This window comes from Parasteatoda tepidariorum, chromosome 5 (assembly GCF_043381705.1).
Source record: "Parasteatoda tepidariorum isolate YZ-2023 chromosome 5, CAS_Ptep_4.0, whole genome shotgun sequence".
NCBI classification, from domain to species: domain Eukaryota; kingdom Metazoa; phylum Arthropoda; class Arachnida; order Araneae; family Theridiidae; genus Parasteatoda; species Parasteatoda tepidariorum.
In genome coordinates this window covers 10,494,546-10,519,303 of record NC_092208.1, presented here as the reverse complement: position 1 = coordinate 10,519,303, position 24,758 = coordinate 10,494,546, and the positions used below count along the sequence as shown (strand labels likewise).

Genomic DNA, 24,758 nt, shown 5'->3' with positions numbered 1-24,758 from the left:
TAACCAGTGTATATAAATATTATGAAAGGGGAAAATATCGAATTTTATTCCATTACAACTGAAAAGAGCAGGAGAGGTAAAGATGAGGGTCAAGAGATGGAACCGGCCGCATGTAACCTACCATTGCACCTACAGTTTGTAAAGAGAGATTTTGAGCGTGCGGATTGGTTTTCTTGGCAAAGCTTTTTGTTACGTCTTTTTGCTCCTCCCCATAATTATTTCTCTGTAATTTGTTCATAAATTGTAAATCAATCATAAATCAGTTCTAGTATATTTTTGTCATATTAATTTTAAGACAAATGTTAAAGTTTTGTGCAGAAAATAAAATAGCCTCATCAATGGTCTTTTAATAACAACACATTTATTGAAATCTAAGAACATGGAAGACTCCGCAAGCTTGCTATGCTCTGTAACCTGCAAGATGTGGCCCAAAAAATGACTGACAGTGATATTTTACACAAAAATAGCCAAATTAGGGAAAATACTCAAAACGCGGCAAACCTTACAATTTATTTATGTTGGGATATTAATTTTCTTAAATTTATTTTAGGCTCACAATCAGGTAGAATTTATAAATTACGGGGAACTCTTATTAATAGTAAAATTACGCTCAAAATTAAACATGAATCACATCGAAAAACTTCCTAGAGTATTTAACTTGTTCACACATCACCTCATACCGGAAGTTCTCCTGATTTTTTCCGGTCTTATGAAGCCTGATTTTTTACATTCAATCAACCTATCTTTAACAGATTTTGAAATATGTTGTAACTGTATTCGTGACTTCGTATTTTAATCACATCAGCACCAACGTAACCGTGTCCGTAACTTCCTATCTAATGTTTATGTAATTTAATTTTGAATTAAAATTTAATTAAAAATGGGTAAAATTAAAAAAAAATTCGAAAGAGCGAGTCGCCAAGAAGCTCTAGACCAGCAAATAATCGGATCGCGTTATGCCAAGCCATCTACCAGAATAAAACAACGAAGTCGCCGAGATGAAGACGAGGAGGTAAGTAAATCGGCCATTATTGCCACCACACGTGGTTTAGTTGATATCTGTGCCTGGTATGGTTAATTTGTAAATAATCTAAAAATGACTTCTATTAGTAGCGAGAGTGAGTTAATTAAGAAAGGGGATTTTGTCATTCTTAAAACTGACTGTATTTTGCGATTGGTGCATTTAGATAAAAAAAAGCCACAGTTTTTAATGAAACGAAAAATTAACTTATGTGCCGCTATCGGTCATCCTTTCGGTTCTTTCTTTGAAATTAAACAGAACGGTGATTTGATAAAAGTTTCGAATTCGGAAGCCTTAAAATCCGTCCGCATAGATGTTATTTCACCCGAAGAAACGAAGGACAATCGATCTTTGTTTGACAACGGCAATAATCAGAAATTGACGACGGACGATATTGAGACCTTCAAGGCTTCTGGCATGTCTGGACAAGAAGTCGTGCAAAAAATTGTCGAAAACAGTACTTCATTTCACGAGAAGACTGTTTTTGCGAAAGAGAAATATCTGAAGAAGAAGGAAAAGAAATACTTGAAATATATCAAAGTATTGAAGCCAAATGTTCGCTTGCTTGCTGACATGTATAACACCCAAGCTCCTTTGAAAATAAGTAACTTGAGAATGGATTCCCTCTCGCAGATGATAACTTTTTGTAATGTTATGTCTGGTGGTAAATATATGGTGATTGAGAATGTGATGGATTTGTTAGTCACTGCTGTTATCGATAAACTGGGTGTTGAGGGTTTTGCTGTCCAACTGCACATGAAACCTTTTTCTATTCAGCCAAACCCTCAAGTTGTGCAAGCTTTGAGCATTACTGAAGAACAACTTCAAGCAATACATTTCAACATTGATCTAAAATCTGCAATATCGCTCTTAGAAGACGACGTGGAAGACATGATTGTGGACTATTCGGATAACGGTTCGCTCGGTGTGTCTCATGTCACAGAGAAGGCGCAAAAGAAGAAGAAACACATCGATGATGCGAAAGCAATCTTAAGACAAAAAAATATGGACGGACTCTTAGTTGCAGTGAAAAACCACCCAGCTAATGTGCTGTCCTTGCTAGACTTTTTATCAGATTCACGACCATTTGCGATATTTTCTATGTACCAAGAGCCTTTGGTAGACTGTTATGTGAAACTTAAAGCAAGAGGTGATATAATTCTGCTAAACATTTCTGATACTTGGTTACGGAAGTTTCAGGTCATGCCCGAGAGGACTCATCCCTGTTATACGATGCGTGGGCATGGCGGATTCCTCTTGACGGGATTAAAAGTTGCGTTAAAGCCAAAAACTTAACAATGGATATGAATTAGTGGATCTATAAGTTTTTGATTTTGTTAAACGTTCATTGTATAGATGTATTATGTCATATGACAATAAAGTTGAATGATTATTAATTTGGTGATTATTAATTTAACTATCTTATTTAATATGTGTATAGATTTTGCATTAGTTATCAATTGTTTCCAGCTAAGATGGTTGAGTTTTTCTTGTCCAAGAACCAATCTCTTCCAGAATTCTGGGGGTACAAGGACAAAAATAACAAAACTATAATGATATATACGATTGTTATTGTTAAAGAATAAATCAAATTCTGTGTAGTACCAGAAAATTAAAAGTTTCTCGCATCTACTTTTTTGAAGAAAAAAAAAACATTTTCTGATTATCTATAATATTAATTTTAAAATTTATATTCTTTGCAATCCCGATTTTACGTTTTCCATCTGACGTTTTGCGCTTTCCATGGGAAAATGTAAAATAGAGGCAACAAAGTATGAGTATATTTTTCAAAAATTGATATCTAATTGTTTTGTTCATCGCTTTGGTGTATGAAGGAGTGACACGCCACCAATTTAATACCCGGTAACTCAGGGATCTGTCCTGGCCAAATTTACTACTGTTTACGGTACCTTCACAAATTCAACTGTAGGAAAAACAGTAGTTTCATAAAATACATTTTCTTAAAATTTTATTTTTGTATCCCGACAGAAATGATAAATCCATATTTTTTTGTTGGTTTTTTAATTTTTACAAATTATGTCTAAATTTTCACAAAATAGGTACCTCTCAGAAAAACCTAGACAGACCCCTGTAACTACCCCTAAAATTTGGTGTATTCCGCACACTTCTCAAAGATATCAATTTTATCCAAAAATAATATACCTGATAGCTATCTCCACTCTCATTGTTTGGCATATTTCTTATAAATAAATATAATATAATTTTTAGAAATTGAAAAAAAAAATTTTTTTTAATTTATTCTTTTACAATTAAAAATATTAAATTAACATAAAAGATTCAAGTGACATTCTTGGTTTAAAAACTTGTTTGCTCTGTGTTTAGATAAAAAAAAAAAATTTCAGTCAGGTTTGCTTGTGAAATGAAATAGATTTAGTTAAGTGCATTGCAAAAATTTTCTTGTTTTTGCTACTGCTTGTTGGGGGGGATAGGGCACAATGGTCCACTTTTGCATTAAATTTTTTTTTAGCAAAATTAACAATACGCTATGCTTGAAAAATAATCAAACATTTTTTAAATCTTCCTTATCGTGCCTAATGTGCAATAAATGCAATGCATCATTGTTTTTGAAAAAATTTTATTGTGAGCAGTTACGAAACTGTCATCTATGCCCCACTTACGTGGTACAGTGGACCAATCTTTCTCGTGGGTCTGTCCATACATTTTGTGAAATCCTGTTTTTGTGAAAAAACTACTTATAATTTGTGAATATAAAATAAGCGTTAAATCACATTCTTTCAACTAGGGTCCTGCTTTTGTGAATTTGTGCAAATGGGACCCTGTTATTGCAAAAAACCTTTTCAATAAGTTTTTAAATTGTAAATGGATACAAGATTATGCTCAATAATTACTGCTACTAAATTAGAGATGCAACATGCTAATATTTGGTATTTAGCCTATACTGCTCAACACAGAATATTCGTTTCGGATGAATAATTTTTTACATAAAATATTATAAATTTAAGAATTGTTTAAGTTTATTTAATGTGTAAAACATTAACAGTGATACATAACTAATTTGTGTTATTTAAAATTTGTCAATTGAAATTATTGGAAATGTGAGTGATTTTGTTTCCATTATTCGTCCGAAATGAATAGTTCTGTGTTGAGCAGTATAGGCTGAATACCAAATATTTGTGTGTTACATCTCTAATTTTGTAGCAGCGATTGTTGAGCAGAATCTTGTATCTATTTACAATTTACAGACTTCTTGAAAAGGTTTTTTTCAATAACAGGACCCTATTTGCACAAAAGCGGGACCCTGGTTGAAAGAATGTGACTTAACACTTATTTTATATTCACAAATTATGTGTAGTTTTTTCACAATTTTACAAAAACAGACCTTTTACAAAATGTCTAGCCAGACCCCTGGCTATATAATATTAAAGAATACTAAAAGTTATGTACTAATGAATTGTCATTATTTATATCTATAATAATTTATCATGCTTTTTTTATTCATTTGTTAATATATAATTCTAATAATAGTTAAATTTAGATAATTGTTTTTAAAATTTATTATTTTAAAAAATTTATTTTATTATAAGATTGAAATTTTTAATTAATTATTTTATAGTATTAATACTTCACATTATATTTGTATATGCAGTATTCTCCCTAAGCATTTTTAAAAGGTCAGGCTGCCCCGCATGCACTTTAATCCCTATTAATGCGCCCTTATTGTAAAAAGTAACCTGCCATCCCTTAGAAAGATTGACTTTTCATTTATTTTTGCAAGAATAGATTGCTTTCTTAACCACTTGAGTCAATGAGAAGTCCATTTCTGATTTAATTTGTTATTGATAATTATTTAGCTTTAATTTCATTCCTTCATTTTAGTACATTTTTTCTTATGTTGTCTAATTATATCTATAGCTAAAATTCTTCCGACTCGGAAATAATCATGTCTTTTTGCGAAGGGGATATATTAATGAATTTTCTAGTGATTTTAAGTTTTACCATTTAATTTATTTAAGAAAATACTTTTTTATTTAAAAATGTTTATTTTCTCATAATTTTCAGTTTAAAATGTAAAAAAAAAAAAAAAAAAACTTTGAAGTTGTTTATCAGTTAATCCCTTTTTGTTTAGTTTACATTTCCCCTTTTTTAAGAAAATTTGTTCACAGAATTTTTCACTTGCCCTTAATTATTTTTCAAAAGCTTCAAATTTTTTTTATAATTTTGATAATGTGTGAGAATTACTTTATGAAATATACACGTAAAATATTATAAAAGTGTTATTTAAAAATTGAAAATCGAATTCAGTTATTATGTAATATAACATATTTTGATAAATTTTAACAGTGATAAGTTAGTGCCCTATCAAAACTCAAAGTACCCTTTTCTACGAGTAACCGTGCTTTTTTATTCCTAGGGAGGACTCTATATGTTTACATTATTTTTATGTATTCAAAATTTTTCCTTGTTTAAAAAACATGGCAATTTGTGTATTTATTAGTTCAAATTCTTCACATTTATGAGAAGGATCTTAAATTTAATTTAATACATTAAAATTTTTGGGAAATTTTGATTCAAAGAAAGCTTTGTTGTGAAGAAATATTAAACTCTGAGAATTTTCTGCAATCCTGGAGTATTGACATGAGTATTTCTAATGAATGAGCATGAATGTTTCTAATAAATCAGTCCCGCAGTGGACTGATCGTTAAGACACGGTTCCCATCAGAACGTTGAAGTCAAGCATCACTGGCTATGGTCAGTGTGCGGGTGGGTAACCACTTGGATCAGTCTGCGTAGGGACCGAGGGTGTGCTGTATTGGTTCTCGTTAAACTGTTCTACCATAAAGTGCTCGACTTCGCGTGCAGGTCATCGGGCTACCGAAGCGGAGGTGCCATTCCCTCTGCAGAGGATCAAAATTATGATGGCATGTCTTCGGATCATCCTCAGGGGTGCTTCCCAGACCGTCGCCAATAGCTCATCGTGCAGCTCTGGTGCAACGTAAATTAACTACAACTTCTAATAAATCATGTCTATAATATATTCCTTGATAAAAACTAATTATAATTTGCAGAAAACACATACATGTTTGTTTAAATGAGTTAATAATTTTTTCAATCAATCAATTCAAGAGTTTAATTAAGTTAGAGATTTTTTTCTTTACCATGCCGATTTTCCCAACATATTATGCAAAAGCGCACTTTTCACATTGTTCTATTTAGCGTTTTCCCCGTTGCAGAATCGCGTCGACACAGCGACATTGTCGCAGAATGTTGCTGAGTTCTTGCAGAAAGAATTTTCTGTTAGGAAGTAAGGAATTTTGGTTTTCTTTTCTGCAGAAATTTTTTTTTCTCGAAAATTATAATTAAAAGATGCTTTTTTAGCACATCAGAGAGGAAAGAAATGTTCCTGATTTTTCTATTCTAATTTAAGAATGAAAAATGTTGAATAATAAAGAAAGAAATTTCTTTTCTGCAGAAATGTTTAACAATTTTTTTCCCTCCAGAAATCATTCTTTTGATACCTTATTTTGCGCCAATATTCTTGTTAATCCACGCTCTATGTTCATGTTTTTAAGCGAAACAAATCCCGATGTTTTTTATACAATTTAATTATACTCGAAACTGAAATCAATTATTTACTTTTACTGTGACGATTTCACCGTTTTTCGGCTTTTTATTACATGTGCTATGCTACTGAATTCCATGGGATTTTTAAAATTCCTGTTATTTTTTAGTCAATATTATTTCTACACGTAAAATTTAAATTGCGCTATTAAATAATCTCTTTTTGACGCTCTCACTTTATGCCGATACTACCACAAATCCATGTAGTGTTTAGATTGTATTTTCGGCAGTTTATTGATATTGATTTTCCCGTGATTTTTAAGTATCCCGATATATTTCTGACAATATGGGGAATTCGAATCGTGCTTATGAATATTTAATTTTTAAAACAATGATTCTATCGTTTTTATTTTTTTTCTGGGGGGGCATTTATTTCACACAGTCCTTAAAATCCTATATTTTAAATACGATATTTATTACAACCGAATCTCGAAACGAAACAAGCATTTAGTACCCCCCCTCCACCTTGAAGAGTCCGATCAGCGTGATTTCGCTGTCGATCTTGTTTTCAGCAGTCACTGCTACGGATTACAAGATTTTTAATTTTTTTTTGATGAGATGATGTTTTACGAAAAGCGAAAAAAGAAATAATTAGTGTGATTTCTTCGTACAAAATGGAAGAATCTCGCCATTGTATTAGAATAATATATATATATTAAAAAAAAACATTACATATTCATTTAAAAATTAAATTATTTTATTCAAAAGTTTTTTTTTATTGTGAACGCAACGTTTCTGTTACTTCAAATTCAATTAGTAACATGCATACTTGTTATTATTAAAAGCATCTTGCAGAAAGATATTAGTGCTAGAGAGGTTTGTCGCAGAAATCCCAAGAAAATTCTGCCACAGGGAGCGTTTTCACAATTCATTCAATCATAATCTATTTCAGCCTCCCTTCGGTCTGTAGTGTATGAAAGCGCCAATCATTTTACATGTTTGATGAAATACTTGGGAGTACACATGTGCGTCTACTGAGCTGGATTTGGTGAGATTCTTGCACTCTCCTGTGCAACTCTGCTGCTTTTTGCAAGATATTCTGAATTTCAGGCATCGTTTTCGACCGCCTAATATTGAACCTAAAAACCTCTTCATCTTTTTATAATAGATAATATAATCTAGAAAAGAGTTCTTTGACAGAAACTGATTATTTTATCATGATCATGTAATGTCTTTGAAAATTATTTTATGTGTTGTTAATGTATTGAGTAATGAAAATAAAAAAAAAGAGTTCTTTGACAGAAACTGGTTATTTTATCATGATTATGTAATGTCTTTGAAAATTATTTTATGTGTTGTTAATGTATAGAGTAATGTATAACATAATTGATTGATCACATGTGATTTTATGTGTATAGTAATTTATAAGTTATACATATATACATGCTTATTAATTATATAATGTATACCCTGTGGCAGAATTGCGATCACATAGCGACATTGTTGCAGAATTTTTGCAGAAAGAATTTTCATCTGAGAAGGGGAAATTTTTGCTTTTCTTTTCTACAAAATTTTTCGAATAATGTTTTTTTTTTAAAGATTTTTTTTTTTTTCGCATCAGAGAGGAAAGGAATATGCGTGATGTTTCTATTCTCATTTCAGATTTATTTTTTTTTGAAAAAATCTGTTATGACTGGCTTCAGCTAGAATTTCAAATAAATATGAAATAAAAAATTCAGAACCATAAAAGTTTAAAAGATAGTTTTCTCTAGAAATGATGTTCTTTCTTTCTTTTAATAACACCATGTTTTTAAAACACCTAATTGAATATCTCTTTTTTAACGAATCTTATTCACGTGATTTCGTTGTCGGTCTTTATTTTGGGAGTTTCTGGACAGATTTTATGATTTTTAATTTATCGACAAATTTTAATTTATTATCGTCTAATTCATGTACCAATTTTAATTTGTGTAATGATTTACAAAATTCAAAAGAAGAAATTATAGGTGCATTTTTCCGCCTATAAAATGCTAGAATATCGCCTGTATAATATTAGAATTTAAAAAATATTACTTTTACAATTAAAAATTTTTAATACATTTTCATTTTTTACTTTCTTTTGTAAACAAATTGTTTCTGTTACTCTAAATTAGTAATTGTTATAATTAAAAGTATCATAAAGCAAAATATTAGTGCTAGGGAAGCAGGAAGCCCAAAAAGATTCTGCCACAAGGTTTACATAATGTATTTATATGATTATATTTAATTATATAAATACATGCTTATAATAGCTAATAATTAATCCATTCACCAAAATTTTGGGATTTTGACCATAGTCAAAAAGTCTGTTGTGAAAAGGTTTTGACTGTTAAAACCGGTAAAACAGAGGTTTTAATTGTAAACTGCCAAAAAAAACTTGCCAACCCTGCTATCATTCCACCCAGATAAGATAGTTTTCTCAAAAGCATTTTGTTCATTTTTAGGATAACCTAATTGTTTCCTTTTTTTACTTTTCATTTAGTTTGTTGATAGTAAGCTAACCCATAAGATTTTGGAACAAGCTAGAAAACAACAAGAAGATTTAGAGGAAGAAGTAGGTTTAAGCCTGTAAGTTATAGAAAAACTTTTTCTTACTTATTTACTTTAGTCTGAAATATATCTTATTTCTATTTTTAAAAAAATTTCCATGCTGCTTTTAAGATTGATAATCTCATCAAAATTTAGTCAAACCTTATACTTAAGGGTCATTCCATAGTGACTATAGTTTGTCTAAGCTAAGAACTCCTCCCCCCACAAAGTCTGAGGCCGCCTGGCGCTATGGAAATAAGAACGGCACGTTTTAGGGAGGGTAGCTTCACTCTGGGGGCTAACACAATAGACGGAAGAAAGCGATTCCCTTTCTCCGACCTGAGCCGAAACCACTACAAAACAAGTACCCCGCACCCCTTCTTGAAATAGTCATACTTCATTTCCATAGGTCCAGACGAATGTCTGGGGGAGTTCTTAATTTAGACAAACTATAATTAACTTTCAGAGTTGATTTTACAAACCTTTTCACTTCAAACTAAAAAATAATTTTAAAAAATTTTTGTGGATTTACAGTGTGTATTATATATATAAAGTTTAAAACAAAATTGCCATCAAGAAATTTTTTTTTAAAAAAATGATGCTGGTATAAGGCAATTTTTTCTGAAAGTTAAGCAGACATTTAAAATTGGCTGCTCAGTGTTGCCACTCTGCATAAAAACCTTGAAAATACAGAGAATTTAAAAATTTCATTAAATAAAAGGGAAAATGCTGGGGATTTTGAGTTTTTCCTTACAAACTGGGAAAATGCAGGGAATATTGTTTCTTATTTTCGTCTCTTAAAAGATGGACGTTAAGTGTGTTTTCGTTGTAGGTACTCCAAATATTATGTCCGTATGAAGTTCAAGGGGAAATCAAAAATTAGTTCACCTTAACGAGGTTCGACTGTGATAGCGCAGTGGTTAAGGCGCTAAGCTTTGTTTGATCCTCAGTAGCACTTAGAAACCCACCCAGCTTCTGATTAATTAGTGCCATGTTACTTAGTCTAATATTAATCTTGTTTTGAGCAGGGTGTAAATGATTTTAATCAAATGATTATAATCATTGATTAAAATCATGATTTAAATCAAATGATTTTTTTAAAAAAATCACTGATTTTAATCAAAAGTCATGAATATGGCAATTAAAAGAAATGCAGAAGATATGCTTTTAATGTTAAAACCCATTTCTGTAGCATTAGATAAAATGCAAAAAGATAATTGTAGTTTATCAAATGTTGTCAACATCTGGAAAAATTTAAAGGAAACTCTGAAAGATTCTAATAATAATTGCTGCAAAAATTTTTTTACTAAACGATATGAACAAGCGTTAACACCAGCTCATTTCCTAGCTTACCTCTTGGATCNGGTTCTGAACAATACTGGTAAATAGGGAAGCTAGATAATGGGGCAGATGTTAAAAATAATAAAAGATCCAGGAAGAAAAGTGAAACGGATTTTATTCTAAATGGCGCAAATTAGAAATTTTTTTCAGAATGCGAGAAATTCGCGAATTTTGAAATTGGTTTATAGAATGCACGAATTTCTTGCGGTAATCATTTTTTAATGCGAGAATATAAAAAAATCTGTGAGATTCTCGCATTCTCGCGCTGTAGTGAAAACACTGGTACTCTAAATATTATGTCCGTATAAACTTTAAGGGGGAATCAAAAATTAGTTCACCTTAACGAGGTTCGGCTGTGATAGCGCAGTGGTTAAGGCGCTAAGCTGTGTTTGATCATCAGTAGCACTTAGAAACCCACCCAGCTTCTGATTAATTAGTGCCATGCTACTTAGTCTAATATTAATCTTGTTTTGAGGTGGCAGGTGCAGACCTATAAATAATGAGAGTAATGTGAAAGAACTAGAATTATAAACCTTGTATAAGAACATTTTATAACTATTCTTCAAATTTCAATTAAAGTTGTAATCAGTTTATATGCTATAAAAAGTTTAAAATTTGCTTCATATAAAATATCTTGTTCTAATTTTTACTCATTTTTTCCTTGAAATTAAATGTGTAAAAGTAAAGTGCACTTTATATTTCTAATTTACCAAAATGTTAATATTTTTATATTTAGGCCACATTCATCTGCTGCAATATCTGCATTGCTCAGCGGCTGTGATTCATTAGAAGAGACACAGAAAAATGGTTTTGCAGTTAGTTCGAGTGCTGACGGATTTAAAGAAGTTGAAAAAATTGTAGGATACTTTCTGCTATCAAATTTCTGAAATTTTTGTGTGCTTAACATTTTGTTTTCGAGTTCAGCTAGTCTATTTACAAGATTCTGAAAATTAACTGCTTCCCTTACCATTTTTTTTTTTAAATGCAAAAAAATCAGCATTTTTTAAAATTTTATTAATAAATACAAGGAAATAAAATATTGTACACAGGTTTTAAGTTGAAATTTAAAAATTTTTTTAAGCATAAACATTTTATAATTTGTCGTCAGTTTACTATCCTAAATTATCTTGGGCATATGAAAAAAGTTAAATATTATTCTTTTTATATGTCCTAATAATCTGAAAAATCATCTGCAGTACTTTCACTCACCAACGCTATTATTTTACTCTTTTTTTATGTAAATCCATCAACCATCGTTTATACAATTGTACAAAACTTGTCCGCAGTCCCACAAATAGCACAACTCCCAAACAAATGTTGGCAAACCTCCAATCACAGCAGATTATTATTCTTTTTTGTTTTGCTTCCGGCCGAATAAAAATATGATAAAACAAAACGTATTGATGAATTCTGCTATGCCCGAGTTTATCGGGATAATCAGGAGTCTGCCCAGGCCAAATTTACCTCTGTTTAGCTGTACCTTCGCAAATTCAACTTTAGGAAAAATGGTAGCTTCACAAAATACTTTTTCTTAAAGTTCTATTTTTGTATCCCGTAAGAAACAAATTCATGTTTTTGTGTTGATTTTTTTATTTAATTTTTACAAATGTCTAAATTTTCTCAAAATAGGTACCTCTCAAAAAAACCTAGACAGACTCCTGATAATAAATATTTGCAATATATTGATACCCGAGTTTACTCGGGGATTTGATTTTACAAGTATAACATTTCTAGTATCATACTAGTACATTATAGTACATAACATTTCTAGTATCTTTAATGTCAATCATAACTGGGAAATATTGTATTTTTTCTATTTTGATGTAAGTATTTAACTTGATTCATGCATTTCTTTTTTCTTTCTTTCTTTTTTTTTTTTTTTTTTTTTNTTTTTTTTTTTTTTTTTTTTTTTTTTTTTTTTTTTTTTTTTTTTTTTTTTTTTTTTTTGATAAATCTATTCTTTGTCGAGATAACTTATTATGTAATGATTAATAGGAAATCAGTCAGGAAGATGAGAAAGCACTTGAAATGTTCATGCCACATGATCCATCTAAAAGAGCTGCACTTGCTGACATAATGAAAGAGAAACTGACTGAGAAACAAACTGAAATGAGCACCATTTTCCCAGGCAACTCAAATTCTTTACTATATTTATTTTAATATGCTTATATTTTATACCAGAGTTCTAAAAATCTCACTTCTTTTACATGCTCTGTCAGACATGTTTGTTGACATAGTATATGCCAAAATGGAATTGCTTACATACCAAAAGTTTTTTTTTTCTTTGCGTGTTGAACCAAAATGACATTATCGACACATTTCCGTTGACAATTTCATTTTAGAAGAAAGCTAAAAAAAAATTCTGCTAGGGGGGCCCTATGAAATCATATTCTCGATGACTGGTTCCCCCTCTTTTTTTTTTTAAGGCAGTTGCGTCAAGTATAGGGTCCAAGTTGTTTTGAAGAAGAAAGGAATATTTTGAAGTGAAACGGAGTTGAGTATTCAACTTGTGGGGTCTCAAAACCTGAGTCGAAAAAAAAAATTGAAAGATTCTGCCCTCAAAATATTTCAGAGGAGCTTTTTTTTTTTTTTTTTTCTTCCTTTGCAAATATAAAGGAAGGTCATTAGATAATGATTGATTCTTTAGTAGTGAAATGGCGTAATAATATTTTTAGTTATGGATAAAGTAAAAGTAGTGGAAAATAGTTTTTTTTTTTATGAAGGGAAAAGAGAAAGAAAAACAGTGTTAAATATTATATTATGCTTGTAAGTGGGAATGAAGTGCTTTTCTGAATTTTTTAGTTTATTTTAAAAATACAATTTTCTGTAATCATTGTGTATAAATTATTACTGTATTAAAGCATTATTTAATTTTAGTGTTTTCAAGATAAAATGTTTTAATCAAAATGAACTGAATCCTTATTGTTTTTTATGATATGAATCCTTATCTTAAACATATAAACTGGACTTAAAAAACTTTTTGTAACTGACCAATAAATAAGGATAGATTAAAAAGAAAAGAACATTAGAGAGTTTCTCAACAGATTGTGCTATTGCCAGTGCTGCAGTATGTTGAGTATTTATAATTTAAGTAATTATAAATAATGGTTCAAAAAATCTTCTTCACATTCAGATTTATAAACATATTTTATTTTTTACTTTGCTAAATGAAAGTGCTTATATTATTTCCAATTTTGAATTTCTCTTTTTGACTTACATGATTATGCACGATGAAGCGAAATTTCACTCGTAGCCCAAAAAATCTCGCTAGTAAAATTTCCTTTCTTTTATTTCTCCAATAATTGTAGGTATGAAGTGAAGAGCAAAGATGCTTTAAAGACATTTCAGGAGAATTAATTTAGCATTGAAATGAGAGAAGAAATTTTTTTTTGCATAATTTTATATTACTGCCTTTACGTTTTAGTTTATAACAATGCAAGTGTTGAAGTGTTTATTAAGGTGTTGTGTTGAAGTGTTAATTAAAATTCATGTTATTGCCATGTTTTAGATTCATCAAATTTGTTTAGAGAAGCAAATCCAGAAATGATAACTGTGTTCAGAGATTGTGCTAAGTTACTATCGTTATATCGTGCTGGGCCTTTGCCAAAGCCAATCAAAGCCCTACCGCAGTTTGCAAACTGGGAGCAGCTTCTTAATCTCACGGAGCCAGATAAGTGGACTGCTGCAGCTATGATGGAATTAACAAGGATATTTTCTTCAAATTTGTCTGCAAAAATGGCTCAAAGGTTAGTTATTTTTTTCGGGGGTTATTTTAGGAGAAATTTGAGTCGCTTAAGCGACTAATTTAAAGTTTTTTAAAAAAAATCAGTTAATCCTTGATCTAGTCAGTTTTCTCATACATATCCTCTTGTTTTAACAATCCTCATGCAAATGTTATTTTTATTATGTTAAAAATACCTGCTTTTGAAACTAGCATATCCCCATGTCTCAAAGCTTTGAACAAATAAAGAATTTTCTGTATTCATGTAAGCTTACAAAAAAAGAATCAGAAACCTGTTACAATTGTTGAAATTTTATTGTTTGGCTGTCGAACTAAAGAAACTGTTGAAAGCAAAATTTCCTAATATTTTTAATAAATATATGTCTTTATCTTTTTTTTCTTTTGAAGGGTAATTATTTTCGAATTTACTTTATTACTTTTCAAGTCATTGTTTGATATTTTATGTTAACTTGCATTTGTCGTCCTTTTGTGTCTATTCGCAATAAATGATCATGGTTATACTGTACTGTTAAAATGGACTGTTTATTCTGAAGAAGCAGCTAGTATTTATGATTTTCTCAAAATAAAATACAATTTTCTCGTAATATGTAGATTTTTCACGATTTTGCTGAGAATGACCTTTTTCTTAAGGTTTGAAATAACCACTGACTTTTTTGAATATTGTCCTGTTACACCTGCTGATTGATGCAATGTTTTCAGCTCAGAGTTTTCTAATTTAGGTTGGAATGTCAAACCATTGGCTATTGGAAATACAGCTTGGTTATGGTAGGATGGTGTGTTAAACTTGCTGGGAGCTATCCATTAGCAGTAGTCTTTATATACCTTACATTTTTTTAAAATTTGCATTGATTGAAAAAAAAAATGAAAGCTTCAATTTGTACTTAAATATTTTGGTAGCAACTATAGTCATTTTTATCAGTCATCGTCTCAAGGATTTATCAACCTAATATATTTTTTAAAATTAAATGCTACTAATTTTTTGAAGTAATTCAAAACTGAAAATTGCAAATCTAATAAAAAAATTTTTTTAAATGTTCCCCTTTCTAAGAAAATGAAATTATTGAGAAAAACTTTTAATCATTTGTATAAAAGTTTAATTTAAATAACAATGCAAAAAATGCAATTTTTGTAGAGTTGTAAAAAAAACTCAATTGAAAAGTTAAACCCAGATTATTTGATATCCAGATATCCCCTTTTGACACATGTTGTATCATTATTGCAACTTGTGTTACCCAATTATTGATTCATTTTTGTACCTTGTGTCATTAAACCCTGCATTTAATTCAATTCAATCCAATTACTGATAGGAAGACTAATCATTTTTCATGTTTGATGAACTACTTCCTGGGCAGCATGTGCGTTTACTGAGCTGGATTCAATGGGGAGAGTTCTTGCACCTAATGTGCAACTCTGCTGCATTTTGCAAGACAATCTCAAGCTTCATTTTCTGTCCTGAAATTGATCAGAAAAGTCTTTTGAATTTTTGCTGATCACGGGGACTAATGGGGAACCACATAAGGCCAATTTTTTCTCCTAATAGCAAAAGATAATTTATTTTTCTTGTTAATTTCATTGGTGAATTATAATTGAGTATGATCAATAATATTAATCTTGTTAATGTATATTGAACATACTTTTATAAATAACTTTTGTTCAAATTTAAAACATATATTCAATAACATTTTAAATAATAGTTTTAGTAATTATAAATTTGAATTAAATTTTTTTACATGAATAAATAATCTAATTATTAATTTAAGAAATAGAATGAGACACTCAATATTGAATGTATTTAAAAGTGTGTCCATTTTTTTTATGGTGGCTAATATAATCAAAAAAGATTTCTTTAGAAACTAGTTATTTTACCATGATCATATAAAGTCTTTAGAAATTAATTTTAATTTGGTTAATATATTTATGAAAAACTTACAGGGAAGAAAATTTTGTTTTTGTTAGCATATCCTAATTGTGATATTTTTTTAGGTGCTTAAAAATATTTGAGTGCTTAAAAGGTGCTTATATTTTGTTGAAAAATTTCACTGTAATAGTCAAGTGATATAGTTAAGCATCTTGCAAAGACCCCTCTGTTATGCAAAAAAATTGTCAATGTTTCTTTTTCCATGATATTCCATTGTTATTTATAATAGAAAAGTAAAACTCAAGTGAGGGTTTTATTTGCCTTTATATTAGTCACTAATTGCTTTGAATAGTTTTACTCAGAGTTTAATTTTATATACTCATAAAATTGATTTAGAAGAGGTCCCTCGAATATTCGACAATTTCTATGTTTTGTGAATTAATTATAAGAAGTTTTTTAATTGTTTCATTATCAATTGAATTGGAGTAAACTTTTTAGTTACTGGATGTTGCCAAAATAACAAGCATTCCGTAGGTAAAAATCCTCATTATTTAAGTTATGTGTCTCATAATAATATAGTAAAAAATATTATTTTATAAAAAGAAAACGTTTGCAAACCCATTGCAATATTTGCAAGCTGTTGGTTTTAGGTAATGATCCCTATCCCAGTTACTTTGCAAAGTGAACAGACTTTTTAAACTTCACAGAGAGTTTTCCTGGTAATTGCCAGACATTACTTGCGCTATTTTTTTTTTTCTTCATCAATTTACCATTTGTTCCATATCTTATATAATATTTAACTTAAATTGCTCTTATTTTTCTTTGAAATTAGTTTTGAACTTTACTGATTAAAAAATTTAAAATTATAAAAACTGTTAAACATGCATGTGTTTTATAGAATTGTTTTACAATAAATATATATGTATTAAATGGCGGGCAACATAAGTCTGTATCCCATTGGCCTCAAAAATGCCAGAATTGCTATTCTCTTATCCTTACCCACCTGTGGCTAAACCACGGTGGTGGAGTAGCATCGCACACATCATACAACCACAAACCCGTTTATAGGGCAGGTTACATTCGCACAATCACACAGAAGAGAGGACCTAGAACTCACAGAGAGAGAAAGTTTCATCCATGCCTACAGTGGGATTCGAACCCACAACCATTGGCCCCGTAGTCCAATACAGTAACCACTAGACCAGTGATCAATATAGTATGTATATAGAAAAAAATTTCCCTGCACATTTTGAAAATATCAACTGTTCTTATCCATGGTGCTTAACGTTTTTAAAAAGTTCTTAAAGGTGCTTATTTTCATTTTTTAAAAGCCCTTAAAGGTGGTTTTTTTAATTGTGTGTTTTTAAAAAGTGCTTAATTTTCCCTTTTCGAAAATGAGATTTTTTTTTCTTTACTGTGTCGATTTTCCCCACGTGTTATGCAAAAGCGTTGCATTGTTCTAATGAACGTTTTTACAATTCATTCAACCACAGTCTATTTCAGCCTACCGTCGGCCCATATCGTATGAAAGCGCCGATCATTTTACGTGTTTGATGAAATACTTAAGAGTCCGCATGTGCGTCTACCGAGCTGCATTCGAAGAGATGATTACACTCTCCTGTGCAACTCTGCTGTATTTTACAAGATATTCTCAATTTCCGGCTTCATTTTCCACCCTCTCAAATTGAAACGAAAAAATCTCTCCATCTTTTTATGGTGGCTAGTGTAATCAAGAAAAGAGTTCTTTCTCAGAAACTAGTTATTTTATCATGATCATATAAAGTATTATTTTGCATATTGTTAATGTATATGGTGCTTAAAAATATTTTTTGAGTGCTTGAAAGGTCCTTATATTTTGTTGAGAGATTTGGCTACACACTCTATTATCCTACTGCTATAATAATGAATTGAGAGAAAAAAAATTAATCAGAATATAAATTTTTTTTTCATAGAAAAAAAAATATATGCTTTAATCTTATTTTTCTTTTCAGGTTTTACAACAAACTTCTACTTCCTCGGTTGCGTGATGATATTTCTGAATACAAAAAACTCAATGATCATTTGTATAAGGTAACTAAATCTTTTTAATGTTTGATGTTTTGTTTAATTTCTATTTATAATTGCATGTTTGTAAATTGTCTAATTTAGTTTGCCGTAAACTTTCTTCATTCCTTTAGTGAAATTGCCAATGAATTGTGCTCAAAAAATTGGTAACATAATTAATAATATTAGACCAAAAAATATCTTACTCAATTCATGCCTCTGTGTTCTTAAATATGACATTACGTTCGTATGTGACACGAATTAGATGGTTAGAATTTTATGCAGATGTAGTCTGATAGTGAATGCAAATTTAAGATTAAATACTGCCACGTCAAAAGCAAAAATCTGCCCCTTTCCCAACAAGAAAGTTTATGCTTTTTGGTATGTGCCATCAGCATATTTTATCAACTGCTTTAACATTTCTTTAAAAATGTTAACTGCTTTTTTTTCCCCATAAACATTCGTACAAAATTCCCCCCTCAATCCTTCAATTTTGCCTTCATCTGAGATTCTATATAGAAAAGGATTTTTTGTTCCTGAAGCATATAGATGGCTGCACTTTTTTAGAATTTTTACTCATTGCTGTTTTTTGCTTTATTTTTCAAAAGGGGTCAGCACTTGATTTATTTTGAGCGTTTTCTCAATGATTTCACAATTTATATTTTATTTTGATTTGGTTATTCTAACTGTAACTTTATCTTTATTTATTTTTCTTATTTGTGGGTGTTTCATTATTAAATCTTACTCTTTGTACTTTTGAATTGTGTTTGTTAGTGATTAATTTTTCATTGCATTTACATTTAAATTTTTCTTATTTGTTTATCCATTATGGAGCCTCGGGGCACAGTCAGTTTTTGGCATTACCACTGACGACAGAAAGGCTTAATCGTTTGATAATATGTGTTATGTTTAATATTTAAATTTAATTATTGCACTGTGTTAATTTTAATACCTTGAATACTTAACTTTTCATTATTTTACTTTTATTAATTGGGTGAATCAATTATTCTACTGTTTATGTTTAATTTTCTACCTATAATTTTTGTCGGATTACGCACAATTATGTTCAGATTCGTTTTTATTATCTGCTTAAAGCAAATTGCAAATAGGCGATTCGTATGGACACATTGCATTGAATTGAGTTTTAATTCTTGCTCACCTACATTACTACTCATTACATTGTTTTTCAATTTTATTATTCATATTGATTGATTTATGTTTATTTTAGAATTCATATTGATCCTTTATACGAAACTTGCATCTCAATTTACCCAAACTTTACTTCTCACATTGTGCTTTTTGCTTCCTTTCAATTTTTATTCTTATGACTTGAAAATCGCACATGGCAATCTGTAAATTTATAAATTACAAATCATGATTTTTATTTGCACTAATTAAAAAATTGCAATACTTGTTTATTGAATTTGAAAGCACACATTGCAATTTGTATTGGCACAGTATTAAAATCGCACATTGTTCTATATTTCATAGCATTGGTGATATAAAAAAAAGTAGGGTTTGTGTCAAACTTAATTATTTTCTAACATATTTGTCACATATAAATTCAAGGTTCAGACAGATAATGATCACAAAAATTAAGAATACATTTAAAAATAATTCTATCATTTTCAAAAAGCTATTTATATGTATTCATTTTATTGCTCAATAATGGTCCTTAAGTCTGTTAAAAATTATTAAATGTTGGTAGTTTTATTACTTAGAATGATATGTCTTGTAATTTGGATGCTTTTTGTTCATTGTTACTTTAAGAAGTTCTTGAAATTCTATTTTAAAAATACAGCGAACTCTTGCTACTACGATAACTAATACATACAACAATAACTACCTTTATTGCGATAATGTTTCGTGGTCCCGGTGAACTTTCGTATGAATTAATGTCATGCTCCTCTCAATATTACTATATTCTCTGAAGCAATAAACCCCTGTAAAACTTTTTTTTTTTTTTCAAATTTCAAACTTATTTTCTCTATTTCTTATTGGTTTTTAAATAATGTAAAAAATCTTATTTTATCATCTTATGCCATTTTTTCCCATCTTTTTTTTTTACTGCAGAAGACTCACTGCTGATCACCCCAAGAGCTTCCATTCTTAGAATTTCCTTCCTTATCTCTTAAAAAGTCATAGATGTAACATTCATATCTAATTTCATTCATGTTGAAAGCTGATCCTGAGTCACAAATGACCACAAGCGTCACATTTGCACCTGAATATGATTTTTTTTCTGTAGAGGGTGGGTGGTGCACCATTCACAAACAAATATATTTTTCGTGCTTTGGACTTTTTCATACTTTGTTGGTTGAATAAGAATGAATAGGGCGTCTTAGGCGAATTTAGGGCGTCCGAAACCCCAACCCTGTCTAAAGAGTGTAGACTGCATTAAACTTTTTTACTGCAATTTTATTTTTGCTGTCACTACAAAAAATCTGAATAAGAACAGGCCAAATTATCTCAATTTTTTTCTTGTTTGGTGGTTATAATGAATGATTCTTTATAAAACTAAATGCATTGCAACTACTTAAGATTCAAACTGTTGATACCTTGCCTAAATTTTTTATTTCTTTTATTAGGCACTGATACAGGCACTCTTCAAGCCTTCTGCATTCTACAAAGGAATAATAATACCTCTATGTGAAGTAAGTAATCCTAAGTTAGTGTCATCAATAAATTGTATATCCACATAAAAACTAAAACATTTTTAATTAAAACTAAAGTTGTATTATTAAGATTCGTATTTAAATTTGCAGGTAATTTTGTAATTTATAAAATTTTACCGTATTTTATAAATTATAAAAAATTGTGACACATATATTGAATTTAGTGTGTTTAAGTGCAAGGGTCTGTCCAGGTTCAATTTTACTACCGTTTAGCTGTACCTTCAAAAATTCAAATTTAGGAGAAACGGTAGTTTCACAAACTACTTTTAAAAAAGCAATTCTGCATTCTTCCCCCCACCCCACACACACACCTCTTAAAATTTTGGATACAATTTTAAGCCCAAAATATAGCAAAATTATTTTTGAATATATGGGGAAAAATATATTGAAATTTACCAGTCGTAAATGATTTCTATTTGTAGTGACAATTTTTGAAAATATTTTCTTACTTTACCATATTTTTGTGTTGATTTTTTTTTAATTTTCTCAAATTATGTCAAAATTTTCCCAAGTAGTTACCTCTAAAAAAAACCTAGACAGTCCCTTTTATTGTTTATGTTCTGAAAAACAGTGTTCTACTGTTTCTTATGTTTTCATCTAAAGTTAAATGAGTATACAATTTGAATGATGAAATGCAAAAATCATATTCTAACAATTATAAAAGCATAGATATAAAAAATACAGCCAAAGAAGCAGGACTCTTAGTTGTCCTTATATTGATTGGAGAAAAAACTATCCTTAATTTTTAAAAATTTCTGCCAATATTCTGAGTATTTGATTTTTCCAAGTTTATGTTGAAGTTAACAAAACAGAAGTAAAAACAATTTAAGAAATTATTTAGAAAAACACATGCAGCAAGTGTGGTGTAAGTATATTTTTTACCATTTTTATCTAGTTTTTAAAATTTCGATCTTTTAAATGAGCTTTTGTATTATGACACACGAAATATTTAACTCAAATGTGTTGTAAATCAAATTAAAATTTTTATGGTGATTGCTGAAAACTGACTTTATAAGAATAGTATTTGTGACAAAACTGTTAAAACATAAAGATAAGGAAATAGTGAAACAAGGTTTGATTGTATTTAACTTATTGTCACATTATGTATTTCTAATAAAATTTGAGGCTTAAATACATACTTTTAAAAGTCTACGCAAATTATGCATTATTTGATGTTAAGCAATATTTTAAAATTACTTTTCCATTTATGTTGATATTTTCCTTTTTTTTCTTTTAGTTTAAAGATCCAGATATCCCTTGTTCTCAGTACGAAGCTAAAATTATTGGAAGTGTGATAGCAAAGCACTCCATTCCTATTCTTGATTCTGGTGCCGCCATACTGGTTCTTTCGCAGATGGATTACACTGGAGCAGCTTGTTACTTTTTGAAAATTCTTGTGGAAAAAAAATATGCCTTACCATTCAAAGTAATCGGAGCTGTTGTCCAGTACTTCATGAAGTAAGAAAGCAAATTTAATAATTAAGGAAATATGCATTGCATTGTGAAGATGCATATGCATTGCATTTGTATCCCTTTAAGATATTATTTTCTAGTATTGATATGTGAAAAAATTTTTGTGATCAAGATTGATTCATATAAAGATATTTAGCTAGTTTTTCACGTAAAACTAATTTAATTTTTAAAACCTTTTATTTTTGTGAGATGATGGGTGGGTTTTCAAACATTTTACCTACTGTAAAGTTGCCTTGAGTTATAAATACCTCAATTTATAAATGTGTTCATAACTGAAAATAAACATGGTGAGAAATTATTAAATGAACAAACGCGCAAAAGAAAATAGCTCTTTACCCTAGAGCAGTGTTTCCCAAAGTGTGGCACACGTACCCTCAAGGGTACAGGAACAGTTTAACGATAGTATGCATTCTTATACGAAATATCTTGCAACAAATTAAAATTTAAAACAATCTTATTTAAAAATAAAGCTAGCCGTGAAAATTTACGGTTATGTATTTTTCTATTGGCTATTTTTTGCAACGTTAACAGTTAATAATTAATAGTGTCAACAGCCAGTTGTGATTTTTAGCTTTTGTGCAATTTTTTTTATTAGCGGTACACAGCAATACGAAAAATTTTGAAAAGGTACACAATAGTCATAAGTTTGGGAAACACTGCCCTACACTAACATTTACTGTTAACCACATTTATCTTTTTGTGTGTGTGTATTTTCTGAATTATCAGCAAAATGCAAATCGGCAAAGGCGGTAGCAGTCGTGGATACAAACCTGGGTTGCCCCTCCACAAGGAGAATAGGAAAAACCTGAAAAATACAGGGAATTTAAAAATCACCTAAAATAACAGGGAATTTTGTTTCTTATTCTTCGTCTTTTAAAAAGCGATGACCTCTCAAAGCACATTCTATGGGATATTTAGGGATGATATTTCTGCTATTCTTTAGCATTATTTGTATTAAGTTGGTTAAGCTGTTCCTTATTTCTTTAAGTTTTTCCATCAATTAAAACTAGCATAGCTAGACTTACTTAATGAAGCATTGTTAGTAATCAGTTAAAAGAATTTTTTTTTAAAATTTTCAGCTCTTTTTTAAATTAATTAAAAAAAACATTTTAACTAACTTTTTTTTAAAAATTACTTGTCTCTTACTATTAAAAATGTGTTAACATAATAAACATTTCTAGTTCATTTAATGTCGATCATTAACCGAAAATATTGTAGACCATATAGTTATTTATATATAGTTATTAAAGTGATACAGTTTATGTATTCTGATACCAATAAAAAAATTCCTTATATGAAAAAATATTTAGTATAGTATGCAGCAGTTATAGTGAGATTTATGTTACAGTAGGGAACCGATTATCCGGAACGATCGGGACCATCGCTATTCTGGATAACTGATTTTTCAATTTTTTTAATCGCTACAAAAAGCCGCTTTTTTTTATTTTTAAACCCAACTAAAAAAAAATAAATAAAATAAAAAATTTGGAAATGATCTTAAAAAGAAGAAAAAACAATGAAGACTATGATACACTAATGATTATTTCCAAAATGATGGTAAGGTAAACATCTTTCAAAAAAGAAAGAAAAATCCTAAAATCTTATGAGGAAAAAACGTTTTTTTTTTTTTTTTAAATTATCGAATTTTGTTCCGGTTTTCTGATTTCCAGACAACGGGTTCTGTACTGTATTTCGTAAAGTCTACTGGATTTTTTCCTATCCATGTTGGCAGCTATGCTGATTTGAGTGTTTACCCTGGTAACTAACTTAAGACTGTGTGGATATCCGCAGCAATTATCGCTGATAAGGCAATTGAAAAACTGCATGTGTAAAATTAAATCTGCGCTAATCGCCTCTAATTTATAGCCATTCTCTCTCTCTTTTGTAAAGTTTGCAGTATGGAATGTCTTTCAATTTCAAAGGTACCCTTTAAGTTTCAATTCTTTAGATTTAATTTACTTTAATGTTAATTACTGTGTTTTACTTAGGTTTGAAAAGGATGAAAGAACATTTCCAAAACAGTGGCATGAGTGCTTACTTTCATTTGTCAAGATTTACAAGAATGATCTATCATCTGACCAGCAAACAGATCTTCTGCGACTCATTGGAATCCATTCCCACGATTGGTTCACTGCTGAGATTCATAAGGAATTATTAACTAGAAAAAATCAAACATCAGAGCAGTCTGTTATTATGAGCGAATGAATGTAAATAATGTATACTTTAATATTATACTGTACATAAATAAAATACATATAAATGAACTTTGTTTGGATTTGTCCACCTACAAAGTAAGGGATTGTTGGCGAATATATTGAAGGAATTTTATTGTTTAATTGGATACATTTTCAGCCTTTCATCCCTTCAGTGGGTCGATAAATGAGTACCAAGCATGCTTGGGAACTAAACACTGGGGGCTCCACGTTCGGCTGATCACCTGACAGGAACATCTGCTCCTGCACCCCAGAGCCCAAGGTCAAAAAACTGAGATCAGGG

At 29.9% G+C, this 24,758-nt stretch overlaps 2 protein-coding genes across 2 annotated transcripts; both read left to right on the top strand.

Annotated features, from left to right (window-relative positions):
- Positions 1 to 786: 786 nt before the first annotated feature.
- LOC107453051 (Bystin) lies at positions 787 to 24,526 on the top strand. Its single transcript, XM_043048507.2, has 9 exons — positions 787 to 1,012; positions 9,084 to 9,169; positions 11,208 to 11,328; positions 12,467 to 12,599; positions 13,980 to 14,217; positions 18,063 to 18,141; positions 20,703 to 20,768; positions 22,027 to 22,247; positions 24,251 to 24,526. The coding sequence occupies exons 1-9, from the start codon at positions 881 to 883 to the stop codon at positions 24,465 to 24,467; spliced, it is 1,293 nt and encodes a 430-aa protein (XP_042904441.1). The 5' UTR covers positions 787 to 880; the 3' UTR covers positions 24,468 to 24,526.
- LOC107453055 (tRNA methyltransferase 6 non-catalytic subunit) lies at positions 1,019 to 2,418 on the top strand. The gene has a single exon (XM_016069724.2). The coding sequence runs from the start codon at positions 1,097 to 1,099 to the stop codon at positions 2,315 to 2,317; it is 1,221 nt and encodes a 406-aa protein (XP_015925210.2). The 5' UTR covers positions 1,019 to 1,096; the 3' UTR covers positions 2,318 to 2,418.
- Positions 24,527 to 24,758: the final 232 nt, after the last annotated feature.

Coding starts and splice junctions, on each gene's coding strand:
- LOC107453051 (XM_043048507.2), top strand. CDS start 881: ATGGGTAAAATTAAAAAAAAATTCGAAAGAGCGAGTCGCCAAGAAGCT. Junction 14,218..18,062: donor TCTGCAAAAATGGCTCAAAG/GTTAGTTATTTT, acceptor TTTTCTTTTCAG/GTTTTACAACAAACTTCTAC. Junction 18,142..20,702: donor TCAATGATCATTTGTATAAG/GTAACTAAATCT, acceptor TTCTTTTATTAG/GCACTGATACAGGCACTCTT.
- LOC107453055 (XM_016069724.2), top strand. CDS start 1,097: ATGACTTCTATTAGTAGCGAGAGTGAGTTAATTAAGAAAGGGGATTTT.